Here is a 22,301-nt window from a genome sequence, read left to right as displayed (position 1 = left end):
AATTTGGTTGAAAAACGTCCTATCTCAACAAATGGTATATATTTAATTATATTGAGATAAGGCGTTCTATAACCATTTGCTGAGTTAAGTCGTTCTTCAACCAAATTATGAAATAGGATGTTCTTGAAAATTTTGCTAAGATGTCGATATAGGTCGATCTTTCACTCTGCTAACATACCGTAGCACTACCTTTCCGAAAGCTATACTGTGCATCAGACAAACAACGCATAGTTCGATTTGGTGCGATAGACGGTGACAAATTTTACGCCCCAATAAATTACTTAAAGCATCAGTCATACACAGAGGTCTATAAGAGCTTGCCTCCCCTCCTGTTTGTTCATCTTTGGGAGTAGGACCACCCTCTTGCTTTTCCAACTACTCGAAAATATACCTTCTCGAAGTATCCACTAAAACCTTTTGAAAATGCTGATGGGGATGTATCCACTGCCACTTTAATGGCAATATTTGGCATACCATGGGTGAGTTGCATACTCGGGCTGCCGCTAGTCTCCTGATAGCGGATTCAATAGCTCCGATGGCTGACTTACCAGCCCTAAAGTCATTCCGCCAGTGCGAGGTGTCAGTACTTTCTCGTGGAGCTTACCTACTGTGTTTAATACATGGCGAACGTTAAGCAAATGGTGAGCTCGAACTGCCTTTTCCCTTTCTGATTAATATGAGTTGCTGCTGCTTCCATATATTGGGAAGTAGCCCTGCTGTCAGACATGTGTGATACATTGTGGGAAGCATCTCCGTGCGCTTCGAGGGTACGGTCTTTCGCACTTCATAGAGTACACCATCGGTCACTGGCGATTCATTTTTCTTTCTTGGCTCGTCTGCAGTGCATTGAAGTTCTTTCGGCGTAAAGAGCTCTGGCGTTCTTCCATCAGTTGGGACTGCGATCGATTCTTCTTCTACATTAATACGTTGTCCATTTCTTGTGTGGTTAAATCCGGCATCGGAGCCACACCTCCCAGTGTTTTCATAATAACTTTGTAGCCAAGAAAATTTTTTCCCACAATAATTATTCGTTAAAACACGGCATCAAGCTCAATAAAATTGTTGAATAAGAAAAAAGAAAAAAACAATAATTTAAAACAAAATTGGGACGTAATATGGAAGGAAATGTTGCGTAGACTTTATTATTAAAAGCCGTATTCTATGACTGCATTATGACTATTTATGCGCTTAGTGACCCACTTGTGAGCTTATCAACTGATTGCATTTGGCCCATTTCTCGTGTGTGCATCGACCTCACAATAAAAGAGAAAGAAAGAAAAAAGGGCTAGTTCCCATTTTTTGTATTTATTTTTTTAATTGTTTAGATACCTAAACGCATTGTAGGCACTTGAAATAAATCGGAGCAGATTTTTAAATTAAGCGAAGATTTTTTCGAACCAAAATGAAAAACACTTATACCAGAAGCTTTAAAATCTCCTCGGCGTTTCGGTAAAAAACATTTAAAAAAAGAAAAACCCGAAAACTTTGAACTTCAAATTCAGCCTGCTCTTAAACTTTTGCTCGGCCTCGACAAAAAAAAAATAAATTGAATTATTGCAGTGGGTAGATTTTGCTAGCAGCTGGCCTATTGGCTGCGTCGTTGGCTCGCTTTGGCTGCGATGAGTGTGGCACTTGCCTTGCGAGAGCTAATATCTAGGCGACTGTTGACAGGTGCTATCAGCAAGAAATTGTAGGCAACAATAAACACATAAACATAGGTGTAAGCAATAAAAACGCGCACCTACATACATCTTACACACTACACACATACGCCCGCACACAAATACGAAATGTGATAACTCACTTGGTTCATTGACTCATTGGCGCGAAGTGGCAAAAGAACACAACGAATTGTTGGAAATTAACAAAAAACAAAAGGTAGAAATAACATAAGGGACTTTAGAAGTGTATATAAACATATCACAACAAAAATAGCCCAAGCGAAATTTTTGCAAAAGTAAAGCAAAGAAAATGACTTCACTCGCTTTCCTTTTAGTTTTCATTCAATTGTTTTCACGTACAACTGATTACAATCAAAAAAAGTTTACACACACAAGCACACATTTCTGTAAAAGCGCACTGCTTCACCGGCCGGTCGCGCCAACGCCAGCGCTTTGCCGGCCCGGCCCGCATTGTCATAAAAGCGAGCAAAAGAAGAACAGAAAAAACCAATTCATATTAATAACTGTTCTGCTTGTCAGCGCTAGTGTTAATTGTTGTTGTAATATACATATAAATATTTCTAGTTATTTACACATTTCATATGATATTGTGTTGATGGCACTAAAGTCATACATATAATAAACAGTTAGCGTCAAAAATATGAATACCCTGACGTTTTGACGATTTTATTTATTTATATTTTCCAAACCCCATTTTTTCTTATTTTTTTATAAAAATGTAATTCATTCAACAGTAAAAAGCAGCAGAATAAATTTTTTCAATTTCACATAGAACTCGGAGAAATTCAAGATATACCAAAAAAATTCCATCAAAATTTTCAACTTTTCAATTTGATTTCTTAGATAAATTTTGAGTACGCAGTTTTGTAAATTTTAGTGCAATGAGATGCAAGTTTCAAGTCTCTAAAAATTGCCATTGATTTTTGAGAATTTTTTCGTCAAGAGTGTTGTGCATTTTCTTCCATATTCCATATAACGCATGAACAAAATATATTTTTATTTCTATTTCTTATTTTTCTTCTTTTCTTTATTTTTATGAATTTTTATGAACATATGGTTTTTTCTGTTGAATGAATTATATTTTTATAAAAAACTAAGAAAAATTTAGTATGAATACCTAATGCCAATAAATAAAATCGTCAAAACGTTAGGGTATTCATATTTTTGACGCTGACTGTATATGTGTGTACCCTACTAGCGAATTGATTGATGGTGGGGCATACGTTGACAGGGCCAGGCATGATTATTATTCTTTCAAAAATAAACAATCATACCTAAGGGGAAAAACGTGAAAAACCTATGCGTACATATAAACTTTTATATATAAATGTACATATTTATGTATCTTATTTATACCTAGTTTTTAGTCTAGAGCCTACCCCACACCCTATACACCTACAAACGGTTGCATACGTACATATATATCGAGCGATGCATTTTTCTACTCCACAACTTTTTATTTGAATTGCGCTACTCCTGCTATTACCTACTCGTAATTAGGTTGACTAGGGATTATTGTTGTTATCAGTGAAGTACAAAGTGCTTATGGGGCACTTATACTCTTAGTACCCTAGAGTTCTAAATTTCATTAATTGTGTCACTCACTTATCAGCCAACAACAATGTTGCAAACTCTGTTCGATATCGCAGAGCTAGGACCATAAAATTATTTTAGAAAGTAAAAGTTTTTTGTATAGGAGAGGCAGAAAAAAAAGTGATGGGTAGTAAAGCTGGATTCGATATAGTAGAAATATAAATATAAAGCAAATAGTTTGTAGAGTTGCAAGTTGACTTCTCCACAATGTGTATTTAGATAATTCGAATGGAAAAAATAGCGACAAAGTTGAAACTTAGAACTCAGTTAATAATACCGGAAAAGGTTTCAAGACGACTCAAGTGCTATGAGCCGATCAAACGTGGTGCCTTATAATTAGAGTTCTTCAGACTTCAGTTCAGTACTCATAAAGATATTAGCATTGCCGGAAAATTCACTGAGAGAGCGACGGAAAACGTGCGAGGAGAGGTTTTTCGAAAGCAACTGAGCGCCACTTTTCTACTTTTAAATCTACCTGGCAATGTAGACCGCGAACTGGAATACATACCTTCGTCAACTTGTATCGGTGTTTTACGTGGGTACCTGCCATGAAGGCCTAACCCTCAAAAGCACAATGGATGAATTTCAATGGCAGTGTGGGATGGGCACTTTAACCACCTTGGTTGGGCTCGAAGCCTATCTAAAGCCTCTACCGTTCTTTGGGTTCCGACACCCGGTTGAATTGCAACTCCACATCGAACCAACCAAGGCCGGTTCTACCCGCATTTGGGTGTTAAACCACAGCCACTACGAATGCTCCCCGAGAGGTCGTACTCAGGAACAGACGGGAATAATGCTCAACTCGCTCGACTTGATCATTTCTACTTTTTTACTCTGCAAACTATACAAATAGTTTTTATTCAAAAACGACCTATCTGTCTTTCAAGCGAATTTCCAAAAGTCAATTAAAATATATTTCACACAAACGCGCGCATGTTATATAGCACGTGTGTACTTTTCCGTCCAATTCAACATACCAAGAGTTGCAGAAGCTCACCACACAATTTGAGCCAAGTCGCAAACCTAACTGTAATAAAGATGCGCTGTAAAGTTTCCCCAACATACGGAGCTTTCATCGCCGTAAGAATGCATAAATATTACAGCTCACTGTTAACTCAACAGCGCAGCAAGAATTTAACGGAAGGGCTGTAAATGTTTTCAGTACAAAAATTAATTCAACCAACTGTTAAAACTCACTTAACATTCCCACTAGCATTCTGTTATTGCCTATTTTCCGGCCAACACTGTTATTAACATGCATTTTTTTTTTCTTTTTCAGCAACTTAACAATGCCGACTTCACCATCGACGACACCTTCGACATTGACCAGTTTGATGAAACACCCGCCACCAACGTCGCCGCTGCCAGTTCAAATGTGGCAGTGGCACGCAGCACGCGCGATCTCGACTCCCAATCTCTGCTCGAGGACGAACTACAGCCGGTCGCGGCCGAGGAGGATGCCGACGCCGACAGTTGGTTGATACAGGGTGTCAAGCGTGTGCGTCGCGAGCTTAGCCGCATCTTCGGCAAGGCGGAGGACAAGTCAGCCAAGCATTCGCATCACCGACGCGGCCCTGGCGAAGGCGGCAAGGAAGCGCACAACAAGCATTCGAAGCACAAGGCGCACAGCGCTGGTGAAGGCAAGAAGCATCGCAACAAGCTTCAGCTGCGTGGCAAGCACCGCGCCGGAAAACTGTTACTCCAACGCCAACAGTCAGCGCAGGATATTGAGCACGAGGCGCCAGAGCATGTAGGAACGGCGAAGCAGCAGAAGAAGCTGGCGAAAAAACACTCGAAACGACAGAGCGACTACGATGGTTCCGGTGATGGTGATGAGGATTTCGGTGCCGCGCCTATGGCATTGTGTGAGTGCAAGTTGTTGTTGGGACTTGGCGCAACTGTTGCTAATGCATTTTTATTTATTTTCTCTTTCCCAGGGCGCACACGATTCATCATCAACGAGCCATGGAAAATTGCCTATTCCGACCAAAAGAGCACCGAATTTCTCGAACTGCACCGCCAATTGGAGATCTCTTTCCGCGAACTCTTCCATGGCACACACAATGATGAGGACCTTGACATCAGCCCGACCTTGCTGGCCGTACTGTGAGTAAACTAAGCGCACAAGATAGCAGCCTGACTTCATTTCTACTCTTGTCTCTCAACAGTCCACACAATGACAGCTACAAAATCTATGTGATCGTGCAGCTGGAACTGCCCGAAGAGGTCACAGATTTCGGAGAAGTGTTTGCCAATCAAATTGCTCGCTACCATCGTTTGGGCAGCTTGGGCGCCGACACTGACAGTCGCTACTATTTCAGACTTGTTCGCGGTAAGTGTGTTTGGGTCGGTAGATGCGCCACATTAGGAAGTAAGGACTGCTCGGCAGTTCTGTGAAAGCTCACCGCAGGTCTTGTAATTCTTTCTAGCGGGTTCTTCGTAGTTCAAATTTCTGCTATTTGATAAACTTATAGAGTTTTCTCTGGAAGTTTTGAGCCGTGGTAATTTCTATGATTAACAAAACAGCCGAAAAGTGTTTGTTGGGCTGAAATGTTTTGAAGCAAAGGTCGGTAGTCTTTTGCTTCGTTTTATACCTAACCTCTATGGGACCCCACTCCCCTTACTCTGACCTCCTAACTTTTTCGCCTTCTTACTTACCGTATGTAGTTGTTGAAATTGGTTTTTAGAATTGTTTAACAGTGACTTTACTTTTTCCAAAACACGTAACATTGAGCCTGGTACTCAAAAATTTATGTCTATTTCGTGAAGATTTCCAAAATTGGATAGGGTATAAAAAAAGGAACCCAAAAGAAATTCTGCTCTCAAGTAGAGGAGAATTTATGCATTTTTTTAACGGTGTAGGGGGCTTAAAACCGAGTCAAATTCATTTGAGTCATCTTCATTTTTGGTCNCACATTAGGAAGTAAGGACTGCTCGGCAGTTCTGTGAAAGCTCACCGCAGTCCTTGTAATTCTTTCTAGCGGGTTCTTCGTAGTTCAACTTTCTGCTATTTGATAAACTTATAGAGTTTTCTCTGGAAGTTTTGAGCCGTGGTAATTTCTATGATTAACAAAACAGCCGAAAAGTGTTTGTTTGGCTGAAATGTTTTGAAGCAAAGGTCGGTAGTCTTTTGCTTCGTTTTATACCTAACCTCTATGGGACCCCACTCCCCTTACTCTGACCTCCTAACTTTTTCGCCTTCTTACTTACCGTATGTAGTTGTTGAAATTGGTTTTTAGAATTGTTAAACAGTGACTTTACTTTTTCCAAAACACGTAACATTGAGCCTGGTACTCAAAAATTTATGTCTAGATTTCAAAAATTTAATAGGGTATAAAAAAAGGAACCAAAAAGAAATTCTGCTCTCAAGTAGAGGAGAATTTATGCATTTTTTTTAACGGTGTAGGGGGCTAAAACCGAGTGAACTTCATTTGAGTCATCTTCATTTTTGGTTCAAAGCCATTGACATCAACACAAATTTCTCTTCTCCTCACCATCATCCAAAGTTTTCACTAAATCCGCCTTGAACTTTCGTCATTAGACATCAGTGAGCCAATCGATTACGAGTATGAGCGCGAAAATGGCGGCGAGTTTAATGCAGAAGACAACGGTGCCGATGGCGGTTTCGGGGCTGAGGAAGAAGAAGACAACGGTGTTATCGATGAGGCCACACCCGCGTACCAGTACGATTGTGATCACAACCCGAATGGCCAATTCCAGTGCTCAGATGGTTCACTTATAGCTTGCACTGAACACTGCAACCGCTACCCCGATTGTGCGGATGGCTCTGACGAAGACGCCGATTTATGTGGCCCGATCTATGAGGAAGAAGATCGCCGTCAGGCAGAACAAGATGCGCGTCAGCGTGCCGAAGAAGAGGAACGAAGACGAGATGAGGAGCATCGCCGAGCTTTAGAGGCAGAAGCACGCCGTCACGCTGAGGAAGAAGATGAAGCGTTACGTTTGGCGGAACGAGAAGAAGATGAGCGCCGACGTGCAGAAGAGGAACATCGTCGTCGCTTAGAACAATTAGACGAAGAACGCCGACGCGTCGAAGCCGAGCAAGGCGAAAGTATCAATTCAGTACAGCCAACCAAAGATGATGATGCGGATGAACTAGAAGAAGAGGAGCGCCGTAGGGCTGAACAAGAGGAAGAAGAGCGGCATCGCGCTGAACAAGAAGAACAGGAGCGCCTTCGTGCCGAGCAAGAGGAAGAAGAAGAGCGACGTCGCGCTGAACAAGAAGAACAGGAGCGCCGCCGTGGCGAGCAAGAGGAAGAAGAGCGACGTCGCGCTGAGTATGAAGAGCGTCGTCGTGCTGAGGATGAACGTCTACGTGCTGAAGAAGAAGAAGCTGAACGCCGTCGCGCTGAATACGAAAGTGGCCGAGGTAGCGTCTATGCGCCGACTAAAGTCCGCAAATCAATAAATTTTTATTACTCATTGAAGCAAGCTTTTATAGACCTAAGTGCTTTACATATTACTGAAAAAGAGCAACGCTTAGCGGCCTAGCTCCGATGTTGACTGAAATGCGGCTGTAAAAAATGCTTTATTAACATAGAACGCGCTAACTAATTACCGGGTTATTTTGTATTTGTAGCTAAAAGCTAACCAAACTAACTTATAAACTAACCGTTATAAATAATTGGAAAAGCTGATACTGCTTTTTACAAGTGATAACAGCAAAGGGGCTTAGGATACTAACGGTCGTTAACTTAAACTTTTTTTCCTCTTTCTATTAGACGACTTTTTGTAACTGGAGCTTTCACTCACAAATATAGCTTTCGCTAGAGCTTTCATTAGTTACCTTAGCGCAAGTTTCAAACTGGGTCTGTTATCCCTTCAAAAATAGAGCTTTCGTGTGCCGAGCTTTTTAAAGCTATCTTTATGTGGACGTGAGAGGAGTAAAAGGTCTCTTACCCATACTTCGTTCAATCAATAATGGTCACCTACGGATATTACTCTGTGCACGTCTATATAAAGTGTACAAAAAGCTCACTCAAGCCGATGCCAGTTTGAGTCATTTCTTCTTCGCTTACTAAAGCTCATTCAAAGCTTTCAGGTGTAATTAACTTTCGAAAACTTAACCCTTAACAATATGGTCGGTACAATGCCAATGCAATGGGAACTTTGGCGCCTCTTAAAGCTCAACTAAGTTTATTTTGAAGCTTTACCTAACTTTTACTTATCTTTGGTTAATATTGTACTTTTTAGTTATTTAATTTATTATTTCGTTATTATTTTACTAAGCTCGATATTCATCTAAATCAATACACATACTTACACTAAAACATTACTCGGGTTCAATAAAATTGCAATGCTTTTTACTTGCTCACATCCCCAAACATCACATTCAGTGCTTTTCTTCAGTCGGAATCATCGTTTAATTGGTTTTATAAAAGTTTCATAAAATTACATACAGAAGCGCTCTCATTCCATGCTCATCTCTGCACCTCACTCCCTCATACCCAAATTTTTCACATCCTGTCTCTGACCCGAACTCATTCCTCAAAACACTGAGCTAATCTACCCGCCTACCATTTTCTTTCACCACTCTTTCACGTTTTGTCCTCAATCACCCATTTATGTGTCGCTCTCCATTACTCTGTGATCGTCTATTACAAACTGTGTCATCTGTGTGTGTTCGTATTTAGTTTCCTCTGTATTTCCTACGTTACAAACGCTTACTACCGCTCTTCACCTTTATGTGTTGTGTGTTGGGTGAAATAAATTACCCCTTGTTTTTACTTACATAGTTTTTATGTCTTCTCTGTGCTCGCACGCTCTTTGTACGCTTTACCAACGCGCCATTTACCATGTAATCCGACGTCTGTCGGCAAAGTGGATATATTTTCAATTTCTCTCTGATTAGCATTTTCCAATTTCGCTTTGATAACTGCAGACAACTACAACGTCATACAACCATGGCAGCCCCAACCCACCGAAGAACCCGAAGACGTTTCTCATGTCACACCAGACTTTGATGAGGGTTCTGGCGACAATGGGCCTGGCATATCGACCGATCGTTCCACGCTCTTCACACCGTTCGGTTGCCGTGGTGACGCTTCATTCACCTGCTCTGAAAGCGGTGTGCAGATCTGTGACGAGCAGCGCTGTGACGACCACGAAGACTGTCCCGACGGAGAAGACGAAGTTGGCTGCTCAGAGGATGAACCTGTCGATGGAGGCGAAGGCGAGGGCGATGAATATGAAAAGGGTATAATTTTGTATGTGTGTGTGCGTGGCGTCACATCAGCGCATTCAAACAAACTCCAGAAAAATAAATGTCCCCAAATAAATGTGCCCGTTTATGAAAGTAACAGAAAACCCCAATCCTTTTCCCGAACCCCATAATCTGTGTCCCCACTACCCCACTACACACAAACCATTTACAATAAGTTGCTGTAGCTCATCTGTGTTGTCCTTAGCATAAATACGTAGCCTGTTGCTAGGTTTGCCAAGTGAATATTAGCGAAAATTATAAAATTAAGACACTCAGTCCTTGAACTTTTCCAAATTTTCTGGCATTAAAAAGTAGCAAAAACTAGAAGTCAGAGAATTTAAAATGCGTCAACTGTAAAAATTCCGAACTTCAGAATCGTCGCACTTTTGCATAGTGTATAAAATTAAAAGTATTCCTTAGAAATTAAAAAAAAAATATATTAATACTAACCAATGTGACCAAAGTAAAAATTTGCAAATTTTATTTTTTAAATATTTAAAAATTTCACTGTAAATATTTTCGTGCAATTTAGTTAAATTTTTTATATATTCAGTTACTTTTGTATTTTTTTATATTTCTCATTTGTACATTTTCATCTCAGTTTGTCTGTACGAGAGTCGCAATTTTTTCTCTCTCTCTCTCTCTAACCACATCATGAATGAACCTATTAACCGCCGACTGTTTTGTCACTTCGTTTACTAATCTTTACTTACCCGAATGTTTACAGTTTGTGCTGAATACGAATTTAAATGTGATGAACGTTGTTTGCCCCGTGAATACCTGTGTAATGGCGCACGTGAATGTCTCGACGGCAGCGATGAGGCGAACTGCCCGACAGAGGAAGAACAGGGTAAGTGAAGTCCTTCTATGTATTGTGAATATGTGTAGTATATACTTACTTAGTCGATATTTCTTAGATGTTACACTATAACTGTATTTTCAGACATACATATTTATTTTGCCTTATGCCATTCTTGAATTTTTTCATTATATGTTTTGTGTTATTCTTCTGATAACAAGAAAACTTATCCCGGCCTATCCACATTATTGATTTAGTTCAGACATTCTTACGTTATCGAAATATCAGAAAGTATTATTTTAGTGGACCAAACTACATATGTAATTACCACTAACACACCAAATGCTCTCGTAGTCTTATTAAGAAGTAATATTTTGTCATTTTAAATAGCGGAAACCATACCGATTTCGATAACGATACCATAATTATATCGACAACAATAATGCTGGATTTCCACTAGGCATTAAATGGCAAAAATGACAAATGACAAGGTCGGGCATTAAAAAATAATCGTGTCATTGCATTAAAAACATAGTCATTAAGTTCATTTCCACTTGGCATTTTTTTAAATGGCATACATTTTTTGTCATTTCAATGCCTAGTGGAAATTCGGCATTACGATAAAAGCATAAAACAGGATTTCGATAAAAAATCGATAAGGATGATGATAATGTATCGATAACGATATAGATAAGTTTATCGACAACCGATAATATCAGTTATTCCTTTTAGAGGATGTCAGCTGCGACCACAGATTTATTGTGCTTTAATAATTCATCACAACTCGTCTAACCCGAAGTTCCGAGTGATACTAAAATTGTTCTGGGACGGCGAAGAGCGAATGTACGTTGCCATCGTTCTAATTTCGTGAGGTTTCGTGGCCTACAATAGCCGGCCCGACAGCATATCTTTTGCTTTCCTCAATTTCGCCTTAGGCAGCGTAATTGCCTGTCTATCTGCCCTGGAATCGTTACCTGTTCACGCAGCTTGCCGAGCATGTCAGTGTGTAGCCCTATGATAATGAAGGGTACTGGTTATATTTTGTCGGAAAGTTGCTGCCTCTCTTTTTAGCCTATATCTACTACCGAATGTCAATGAAAAAGTCAGGAAGAGCTTTGATATAAAACGATATGTTAACTCTATCGATCAATTTTTCAATAAAAGTTGAGCAATACCTGCAAAATATTTAGCGTTATCGATAAAATGTGTTGATACCGATATATAATAACTATAAGGCTAATGATAATGCCATTAGCATTATAGATCGATGCACCAATTTGTATTTCGACAAAAATATCACAACCAAATTGGATAAAATTATGTTGATATCGCTAATCTATCGATAATCAAAAAAAAAATCGTAAACACTATGAGAACAATATCAATAAAATTACCAATGGTAATGTCGATAAAAGCAACAAAAACAACTTTTATAAAATATATAGATATCGGTTACTAAAATCGATACGCTAAATATAGAGTTTAAACCAATTTTTGAACTAATTTTGAATATTCGGGCGGTAAAAATTCAAATGTAAATATTTTAGTGCACTAATTTGGCAGTAACCAAGTGCATACACACAATTAATTTTACTCATTTCACTTGTATGAATTTCTAAATAAAATTGCTGGTGGCAAAATCTGGTCATTACGCATATTTTTGCAGCTAAAAGTAATGTACGAAAATAGTTCAATGTGCAAGGAGAAATTATGCAAAAAAATTAGAAATGTAAAATTTACCAAACATCTGGAAACATTGGAAGGCTATTTATAAAAGCATGCAATGCAAAATAAAGAAACACACGAACGATTTCTTGATTTTGTGCAATATTTGAANAACAAAGCGGAGCGAAGCATGTCAATTCAAATGGAAGTAGAAATGCGGCACAAGTGAATTATTCAATTCATTTTCAAATAGAGGACACGAAAATCTGTTAGTTTAGTTAAACGAGTATACCAAAAAAAAAAAAATTGTATAACAAAAATTTAAAAAAAAAATCTTTTAAATCCTATCAATCATTCGTGGTGAAAAAGTGTAACACCAAATTACAAATAAGCGTGAGCTCATAACTACAACAAGCAAATATTTAAACTACAAACTTACACCCACACATTACCCAACTATATTACATACATGCTATATATATCTACATATCTACTTCTATGTATACATACATACATCAGTACGTAGGGCAAGTATTTATACTGGCTTATATCATAAAATCAAATTGCATTGTGTGATGATAAAAACAAAATTTGTAGCAGATTAAAATTACACGCTTACTTTTGATATGTATGTATGTATGTATGTACATATGTAAACCCTCAGCCCTCCACCTCCTGCGCCAAAACGCCTCCAACTACTGGTGTCGAGTGGCGAGTGTCGAAAGTTGAAATCCATTTCAGCAATCACACCCAGTGGGCAGGATCTGTCCCAGCTAGTGGCTTAAGGAGCAGCGAGCGTTCTGTGTTTGTGTGGCTATATATGTGCGTGTGTGTAAGCACTGTGTATGGGCGTGTTGGTTGCTTTGTCGCTTTGTTGCTTTATTTTCCGACTTTTTCGTCGTTTCGTTGGTCGTGTCCTTGCTTGTTGACTTGACTCACTTTCATTTGTTGCAAGCAAAGTTGTTGGCTTTGTGGGTGGATTTGTAAACTTTCCCGCAGAGATTTATCTGCATGCTGTGTATTTTAGCGAAACAGAAAGTGTCAAAAAAGTGAGTGAAAATAGCAATTGAAAATGTGTTTTTTGGCAGATTTAAAATTTTCAACTAACTCCTAATGAGTGAATATCAAAACAAAAAACAAAAAAAAATGAGGTTGTGGCATACTAAGAGGCACTTGAAATAACGATGTAGTAGCAAGCATGAATATGAAGATGTAAAGCGTCCCTTAAAGGCACTGCAAACGCTGGTTCTGCCCCAAATTTGTACATTTATTTGTGTCCCATAGACTGGGTTGGGTTACAAATAAATATTTTGTAAAAGTCCTCTCGACGGAAGCTTTTAAACAAGTAAAAACTTGTTTCCTTTTTTTCATATGGGATCGCCCCGGTCTAAAGTCCCAATACAGGTTCAGAGTTTAGTATTATAGACTCAAGTTTAGAGAGAAACGCCAGATATATCCGCTACCTCAAATGTGTTTGTATAATAAGATTTTCCAAATTCCTTTCTGCCTTAAAGGAGTAGGTCATATGCTCTTCGATGACAAACCAAGAGAAACATAGTCCTCCATGCAAACATACATATGTATAAATATCATAGACATCTCCTGTCCGAGGAAAGTAGATTTACAGGCCAATTGTGGCAGCTGTCTTTTAACGCAGCACAGTCTTCCGAAAGACAAACGAGGAGGTCTTAGCTATATGCTTTTCGCCTTTTAGCAATCAGTTTTTTTTTTTAATTAAATTAAATTTTTTTTTTCGTTTTAAAACAATAAAAATTAATAATAGCAATCAGTTACTGCTGCATGCATATGTCAATAATACCAGACCCTACCCTCAGCCCATTTCTGCAAATAATTTTTTTTTTTTTTTTTTTTGAAACAATGCAAATATTTTTTCCGACAACACTTCATTACAACTTTATTGCATTCGAACACTTTGTTTTGATTAAATTTTTAGCAAGAGAGCAATTTTAAAAGTAATGAATTTTCGCACTTTCGCTAAACACATAAGGCATCGCTCTTCTTTTTTACATGCCAAAGTAAAACACTCCCAGCGGACAAATTCGCACACACACGCCTCCTTGGCAGAGACGAAACGCAAAAAACAAGCAGCCACAAAACACTATAAAATAGTAGCATACATATGTTTTGAATGCGCGGTACAATAAATTTTGTGGCAAGTGCGAAAGTGTAAAATTAATATTTTGCACAATTTTGCACTTGTTTTTTCTTTCAATTTTCAATGGTAAAATTTTGATTACAGAAAATTTACATACAAAATGGCAAAAAGTGCTGTTGCAAGTTTAAGTGTTCGAATTTATAGCTGCATAACGGTGCATTGTAATTGATTTCATCGCTTTTGCTAAAAGTTTTTATTGCTTTATTGTGGAATTTGAATAGAAAATTCTGTTTAGAAGCAAATCGCTTCGTTGGTGCACCGATGTATTTTTACACTGCAGATGATGCATTCAGTTGCATGGGCTTCTTAATGCATTCTGAGCGTGAAACTTTCGATTTTGCGTTTTTCACGCGCAATAAATTAGGTAAATATTCGCAGTTGCAACAATGCGCTAGCATGCCACCATAATGTGGTAAGTTTCACATAGCATAAATAGCACAGAATTGGTGTTGCAAGCACTTAAATGTAATTGTTCAAGTATTCTTCCGAAGCTCATTTTGAAATGAAGCCACCGAATATTATTCCAAAATAATTTTCTTCGAACCAAATTTATTGGATAACTAGAATTTTTGGATTTCCAACTCGCATGTCTTCCGTTGCAATCATGCATGCAACAGTTGCCTTCCTTTCAACAGGCAATCACTCACGCTGTTTGGCAGCATCAACACCAACCAACACCTGTGCGCCGCACACAGCACGTGCTATGGCAGTCGCGCGCCAGCCGGCTTTTGTTTACCAAATCGACGCTTGACGCCGCGCGCAACCAACTTCAGCCTTCGATGCTGCTACACTTCGGCCACTTCCGGCGTCAATCAGCAGCGTACAGCAAAAGTTAGCTTCTGCTAACAACAACATTGCCTTAGCAGCGCCGTTGTGCGCTCTGTTAGGGTGCTGTAAACGTTAGCTGCTCTGCTGCGGTACTAAACAACCTGAAAGCGTCGTCGACTGGCAGCGCGCCTCGGCTGGGCGCTGGTGGTCGTGCGCGCACGAACGCTGGAGTTTTCCGCTGCCGACGCTGTCTAGCGTGTCACTACGATTTTCATTGCTGCCACGCGCTGCGCTTTGTTTTGTTGTTTCACAACGAGTTCGTTTGGTTTTGCCTTTGATTAGCTCTGGCGCTGACTTTGGCATCGCAGCATTTGCAAAGCGTTGACTTTTCTGGATCAACACGAACGCCTCGTAGCAGTGTGGCATTTTCAAATGTTTCAGTCAAACTGCAGACGTGAGCTCGTGCGAAAGCTTCGTGCGCTGAAAACGTTAAAAACACTTTTGTGCCGGCTACACTGAATATTCTTTCAAAGCAAAGAAAATTACAGAGACTTGTTGGCGCGGGTGTTAAAAACAAAATATAAACCTTTGAAAAAGTTCCAAAAAAATATTACAAAAATAGCGACAAAATTGCCGAAAATTCTTTAAATCGTTGATTGTGGTAATTTTTCTATAATTTTTTAAGAAAAAGTTTCAAGGATGCCGCAAACCCATATCCTTTGAAACGCTTTCTAAAAACAGAAGAAAAAACAAGAAACTCGAAAAAATATAAACAAAATACATATTTTTCTGCCAAGTGTAAGAAAGCAACGAAAAAATGCATTTAAATGACATTCGCTAAATGACAGTCGAACATTTCAACGTTTCCGATTTGTTGCATGCCGTTAAAACAGAATACCTTGAACACAAAAAAAAGGATTCAAATTTAATGAAAACGCATTTTTGTGAAAACCCAAGAGATTTGCTAGCACTTTTACTCAATCAAATTGTGCGAAAATGCGAAAAGAAAGAAGAAAGTGTGACAGTGAAAATCCTTAACTGTGGCGAAATGCGAATTCGAATTTAACGTTCTACTTCCTTTATTGTTATTTTTTTTTGTCTGATTTTCTAACATTTGTGCGAGCACTATTGTACTCAAGTGCTGCAGGTGGACAAATGTGAACAGGATGCATTTGCTTGTATGCTTCATTGTGTGTTTATGGCGGTTGCAGAAAAATTAGAAAAATACGAATATAAAAAAAGTTTAACAGTTTTTTATTAAAAAGTTTCAAATGCGAGCCAAAGTGTAAATGAAGTTTGTGAAGAGCGAAACGGTTGAAAAATGGGGGAAGAAGGTTTTACGATTCGGTGCAGAAAATTTTACACAAACACTATTTAAAAGCAGTTTTTTATCGTCGCTGAAACACTTTGCTACACTGTGTCGAAATTGATTACCACAAAAGGGTTTTCTGGCAGCAGCAAAACTTTTGAATTTTTTCTACCCAAAAGAATGTGTTTCATCGTTGAGGAAATAAACAAATGCCTGAAATAAAAATAAAAATTTGAAAAAATAAAAATTTGTTAAAATTCATAATTTTGTTAGAATTCACAATTTGAATATTAAAAAGAAATTAAACCCGAATTTCCACTACGACAAATGGTTAAGCTCGTAGTGACAACTTTGGTATAAATTTTTTTTTGTTAATAAAATTTTTTGTTAGTTTATGTCTAGTGGAAATTCGATATACATAACTTCAAAGTGTCGAGAAAAAACTGCTTATTTTTTTAATTTTCGCAGGGATTTCACATTTGCACCACTTATTTTACAAGACCAAACACCTAAATTTAGTTTTTTATTTTTACTTACTTAAAATTGGCGGGTACCAAATTTTTTACACCATTTGTAATTGTTAAACAATTTTTGCGTCACAAGAATTTCCACATCCTTTTGCAAATATTTTTGAAAAAAGGAAAATAGGAAATAATTTTTACAGATTTTTTAGTGCCCAACTTTTGCAATAAAATTTTAGGTTCTTAAAATTTTGTGTTAGTTAATGTCAAATGAAAATTCGATATAACTGCAAAAATTAAAAAAAAAACTGCATATTGTTTTCAAAATTTTCACAGGTATTAAAATTTGTTCATTTTAACTCATTTACTTTAGCTTTGTTTTGTTGAAAAATTGGCATTTCTTATATAATAAAGGATACCAAAATTGTCCACCCTTTTTTGAGAAATATATTTTTTATTTAAAATTTTTTTTTTATATAAAAAATTCATCTTATCTTTTTCTTAAATGCTTACAACATTTTGATATTTTTTTAAACAACTTTGTCTTGAATTTCTTCAAATTTCAAAGAACAGCTTATACCGAATTTCATAAAAAAATACTTTTTTTTAGATTTCTTGCAAAACAAAATCTTTTGGTTCGAAATCTGTTTTGACATGCTTTTTCCCGTTTTGATGTATTATTTTTTGAATTTCGTATTTTTTTAATTCAAAGAATTTTTAACAAATTTAGCTATCAATCCAACCATAATCATTTCCATTAAAGCCAAATACATTTAAAACATTTTTGAAACATTTTTAAAACCACATTGACTGTCACACACACACGTTTAGACACTCACATAGATGTTGCTCAAACACTAAATCCATAGCGAAAGAATTTGTGGAGATGTATTTACTTGTAAGCCATCAACGAAAACGATCACTTCACAGTTTAGCGCAGTGACGCTAAAATCATAAAGTGCCAACAACATGCGCAATGGCGTTGCGCTAACAGTAAAAAGGGTGCCTGATGGCGCAATTTATTGCATCGCAAAGTAATCAAAGACCACTGCGTCATCAAAAAAAGCAAGGAAAGAAAAAAAATGGCCAGCTATTCAGTGGCGAATGAGCGCCATCAATGACATCATTGATGAAAGGCAGCAGTCAATATGCTCGTCTTTACAGAAAGCGGAAAGCAAACGCGGCGGTGGGCTGCCACTGATGGAAGAATTTTTATTTCATTAGAAACTATGTACTCACTTTAAATTTTTTTTTATTATTTTTTTCTCTTAATCCGTGCTCCATTTAGTCGATAAGTCGTATGCAGTGGTGAATTATGTTTATTTGTGTTGCATAAATAAAAGCTCTGTGGCTTTGCTTTTACTTCACATACATACATACATGTGTATGTATCTCCAATTGGTTGTTGGGTTTCCGCTGTGGCATGCAGCGCCATCAATTTACTCACACGCTTGCAGCTAGCATTGCATTAGTTCAAGAATTTAAAAGTTATTTTGAAAATTTTTAATTAGATGAGCAATTTTCGAGTCGTTTTGGGAAGATTTTTGATGTGGAAAACTTTGCTGTTGTATATCTACAAAAACAAAAAAAAAACAAAACAAGAAAGGCAAATCATGGTAGCAGATAGATTTTAGACTAAATTGTGTGTGCGCGAGGAATTTATGTAGTGTTAAGAGCTACTTAATTTTGTGTTCGAAATTTTGTAAAAAAAAACAGTCCGAATGTTAGAAAAGAAATTTTCATAAAAATTTATGGGATGCTTTTCATTTCATGGCATATACAAAAATAGATGGCATATCAAATTCCTCTTTTTTCATTTCGAAAAATTTAAAATGTGCGCCTTTTTGACGTTAAAATTTCTGTTATTTGCAAATGTGTAAAGATTTTTTAGTGGACTTGAAATTCCAACTCTTTGAATTGTGAAAGAAATTTTTCTTAAATGGAAACTTTTTTCCGTACACAAAAAGATTTTATACATATTTTGCGTTTTCTATAAATTTAAATTTAAGTCGTATCTCAAGCGTGGGAATACAAAAATATTTTTCTTTATCCCAATCACAACAAATAATTTGTACAAAATTTTTAAAAGAAATTTGCCGTTTTGTACCAATGGTGTGCGTACAAAATAAATTTTTGTCCCAAAATTTTTATTTTGTACCAATAGCCCAATATAAAAAATGTACTAATCGTGTGACACGGCCCTAAAGCTTGAAAATTTAAAACTTTGTGACACACATTTTAACAGTTTTGACAGTTCCGTTACAGTTGGAAAATTCATATTTTTTCTAAATTTTATCAGCTCAGCCATCTTTGCTTTCTGGCTTTCTGTCTTTTTAGCATTAAGCGAATGCAAGTATGTATTTGGAAATGTATAATTAAATTTTATGCATTTATAGGCAAACGATTTTATCAGAAAACCATCCTAATACCTGCTTAAAATATTACTTCAAATTTTCTTAAGAATTTAAGTATACTACAGCGCATCCCCTTAGCTGCCCCTCCTCTTAAGTGAACATGGCGAAATTATTTTGAAATACAAAGTATCCGTTTTTTCATAATATTCGTATGTACACTTATGCGCACCTTGCTCAGAAATAAAATCCGCTTAAGTGCTTCATAGAATTTTATAAGTGCGCATCCGGCTTAAATACTAATTTCACAAAATAAAATTTGTTAAGTCGTTCAACGGTTATGTTTAAAAAATCATTTTACTAGATATTTTTAATAAATTTTCAACAGTTGCGCTCGCTTTAGAGCCTCAGCCGCTTAAGAGCACATACATTTGTATGTATTCTTGAAGAAAAAAAGTATATTTCTCAAAATAATTATGAACTAAAAAACTATTTCAGACAGTGTAAATGTTTTGCTTGTTGGTCCATTTTATTCGCTTAACTGCGCAATCCTTTTAAATGAACAAACAAAATTTTACTTTTATCCCATATAATTTTCTGCTACTTTAATAAATCTCATTACAGTTCTTTACTCTGTTAATTGCACAACAGCCTGATCTAGTTAGCTGCCTTCCAGCGGCCGTCGAGAAAATTTCAGCATAAAAATTTCTCACCTGATTAAACGTGTCTGAACACCGATTTGTTGGCTTAAAATTCTCTTGCCATTAAACTTTTGTGAAAAAATGCAGGTGCATTGCCATAACTAATTCCCACAAAATTTCCGCTTTTTTTTAGGCTGTTAAATATTTTTTCATAAGTTCACGCAAATCACCCTTTTCCACGCCCCTAATCAATTGCTATTAATCACTGTCACCAACAAATCAAACTTAGCCTTAAGCAGCAAAAATAAACGATCATCTTTAACAAAGTAATCACCTAATGTTGCACCTACACTTGCTACAGCAGCCAAAATATCGGGGGAAAAAATCCACTAAACACCCAAAATCGAAAAAAATAGTAAAAACGAAAATAAAATGTGTGAAAATAAATCTGGAAGCAGCAAAATTGCCATCAAAATATGTACATATATAAAATTAGACATCAAACATGCGCAAGCGATCGCCGCCGCCGCCGCCGCCGCCACAACATTGTTGCACGCAGCACAATAAATCTTCTCACTGCGAGTGCGGCATTGCGGCAGTGGCCATAATAACCGCACGGTGGTGGGCTGGTGACAGCAGCGCCACCTAGTACCCGCTTGTGCTGCAATGCTAACGGCAGCGATACAAAAATTCATGTTGAGCAGCCAAAAATATCTAATGGGTTTGAGGCAACAACAAAGAATGCAAGAAAACAACAACGAGGGGGAGACAAATTGATCTTGACACTGCATTTGTGTGCAACTGTATATATGCATGCATATGTATATGTATATGTGTGTTGCCTGCATGAACACATGTACGTGGTTGTTGCTTTTGCTTCTCCTGTTATGTAGAAAATGATCGCGATGGGGCATGTAAATGTGGCAGGCAAACTATGCGATTGTCAAAGCGCATTAAACGATGTGGCAACAAGGCGAAAGATCGCAGATAAGTGTTGCCGTTGCAGTTGTTGTTGTCGTTGCACTATGAAATTGCCGATCGTGCAGCAATATCTATATATATTTATGCAAAATATGTGCTCGCTACATTTGGCTCTGAGCTTTGTTGCATGTGCGGCGCTTTCAACGCGGAAGCAGCCGATTGAGTCGTCTTCACTAGCTGCACACACACACACATCACGCACACATAAACTGAGATCATGTCTCTGTTGCAATTATGCGGCAATTTCAACGATGTTGCTACAAGCATTTACTTGTGTTGCTTGGCAAATGCGGCAATTTGCTGCCGATTATCGGCAGTAATTCACACAGTATTCTATGAATTCTTCACATTCTACTTTTCTTTTTTTTAATTTTTGCATGAAAAATTGCTTATGCAATCGGTATTAGCATATCGCTGATTGGTTGGGCGTGGCATAATGACAAAAATGCCAGTGTAGCAATTAAAAGTAGAAATTCCACCGGCGTTAGCACTACTTCTTGGCCGTCTGGTGGCTCGAACAAGTCGCTTACACAAAATTTCAAAAAATAAAAATAAAAAATCCTCTACGGTTTATAATTTCTTTTCATTTTTTATTTTATAAATGTCATGTGCTTTGCACTTGTATTTTTTATGTGTTAACCATTTTTTTTAGTATGTCTCATTTATTCGGTTTCAAACATTTATAAATTTTGCTGACTGCTGCATTGCTTTTGCACAGCTGTTAGTCGCTGACAATTTTTTCTGTGCTTCAGCGAATTTCGCCCCGCAAAATAACAGACTTAAATTACATTTGCTAAGTGGCCAGCGTGTGGGAATTTAGGCAATATTGTACAATGGTCAGCGCTTATAGGTACACGAAAAAAAAATTGGAAATTTGGAAATTTGGAAACCTTTTATTTTGGATTTCGTTATTATTTAGTACAGTAATTAAAAATTTTATGTGTGATATTTAAAATGAGCTTGGAATAATATTTTAATTGAGTTTTCAAATTTTATATTTTGTATACTATTTTAGTTTAATTTGTTTTATGTTGTTGCACTTTTTAATATGTTATTTAATTTTTAAATTTCCTTTTCCATTTATTTTAAATTGAATTTTCGATTTTTTTTAAACTTATTTTTTTTTTCTATTGAACTAGTGGCCGTGTTTTAATAAAAAAATTTGTGGAAAAAACACGGCTTCCAGTTCAAAAAAAATTGTTTGAACGTACTAGTTATTAGGCCAAAAAATAAAAAAACAAATTTTTTTTTTGTTATTTTATTTTGAAATATTTTTTTTTTTTTTAACTTTTTATGGTTCTCTTCTTTTTTAATAACGTTGTAAACTGCCGATAAACGTGATAAAATTATAAATTTCTATGAAATGCAAGCTGTTTATTTCAATCTTGTTTTTATTCGGCCTTATTTTATTTAAATTAATTTTTATTTATTTTTTTACATTCCACTTGGCCTCTCTTCACTTATTATTTACATACATACTTGAATTTTCTTTCACGTTTCCCTATTTCTCCCACTGCACTCCTCGCTATTATGCAAACTCGTTCGCTCTTTTCATCTCCACAAACAAAATTGGTTATCCACTAAGCTTTCATTCTAAAATTTTGCGCCAAAAGCAAAATTATCCAAAATCAAAACTAGACACACAAACTTGA

General features: G+C 37.0%; 1 protein-coding gene across 1 annotated transcript in view; it reads left to right on the top strand.

Moving 5' to 3' along the window:
* LOC108363814 (low-density lipoprotein receptor-related protein-like) overlaps positions 1–22,301 on the top strand; it is a gene marked incomplete at its 3' end in the record, with an annotated part of 118,283 nt that overhangs the window by 20,975 nt on the left and 75,007 nt on the right. The window contains exons 3-8 of the mRNA XM_017617303.1: positions 4,555–5,140; positions 5,213–5,381; positions 5,444–5,607; positions 6,817–7,665; positions 9,178–9,492; positions 10,226–10,348. Of these exons, the coding sequence (XP_017472792.1) occupies positions 4,555–5,140; positions 5,213–5,381; positions 5,444–5,607; positions 6,817–7,665; positions 9,178–9,492; positions 10,226–10,348 (2,206 nt within the window). The remainder of the gene's footprint in view (positions 1–4,554; positions 5,141–5,212; positions 5,382–5,443; positions 5,608–6,816; positions 7,666–9,177; positions 9,493–10,225; positions 10,349–22,301) is intronic.

The sequence above is a fragment of the Rhagoletis zephyria genome, unplaced genomic scaffold (assembly GCF_001687245.7).
Source record: "Rhagoletis zephyria isolate East Lansing unplaced genomic scaffold, Rhagoletis_zephyria_1.1 Rzeph_scaffold_01384, whole genome shotgun sequence".
NCBI classification, from domain to species: domain Eukaryota; kingdom Metazoa; phylum Arthropoda; class Insecta; order Diptera; family Tephritidae; genus Rhagoletis; species Rhagoletis zephyria.
Note: the sequence above shows the minus strand (reverse complement) of the source record. Positions and strands in the feature narration are given on the sequence as shown.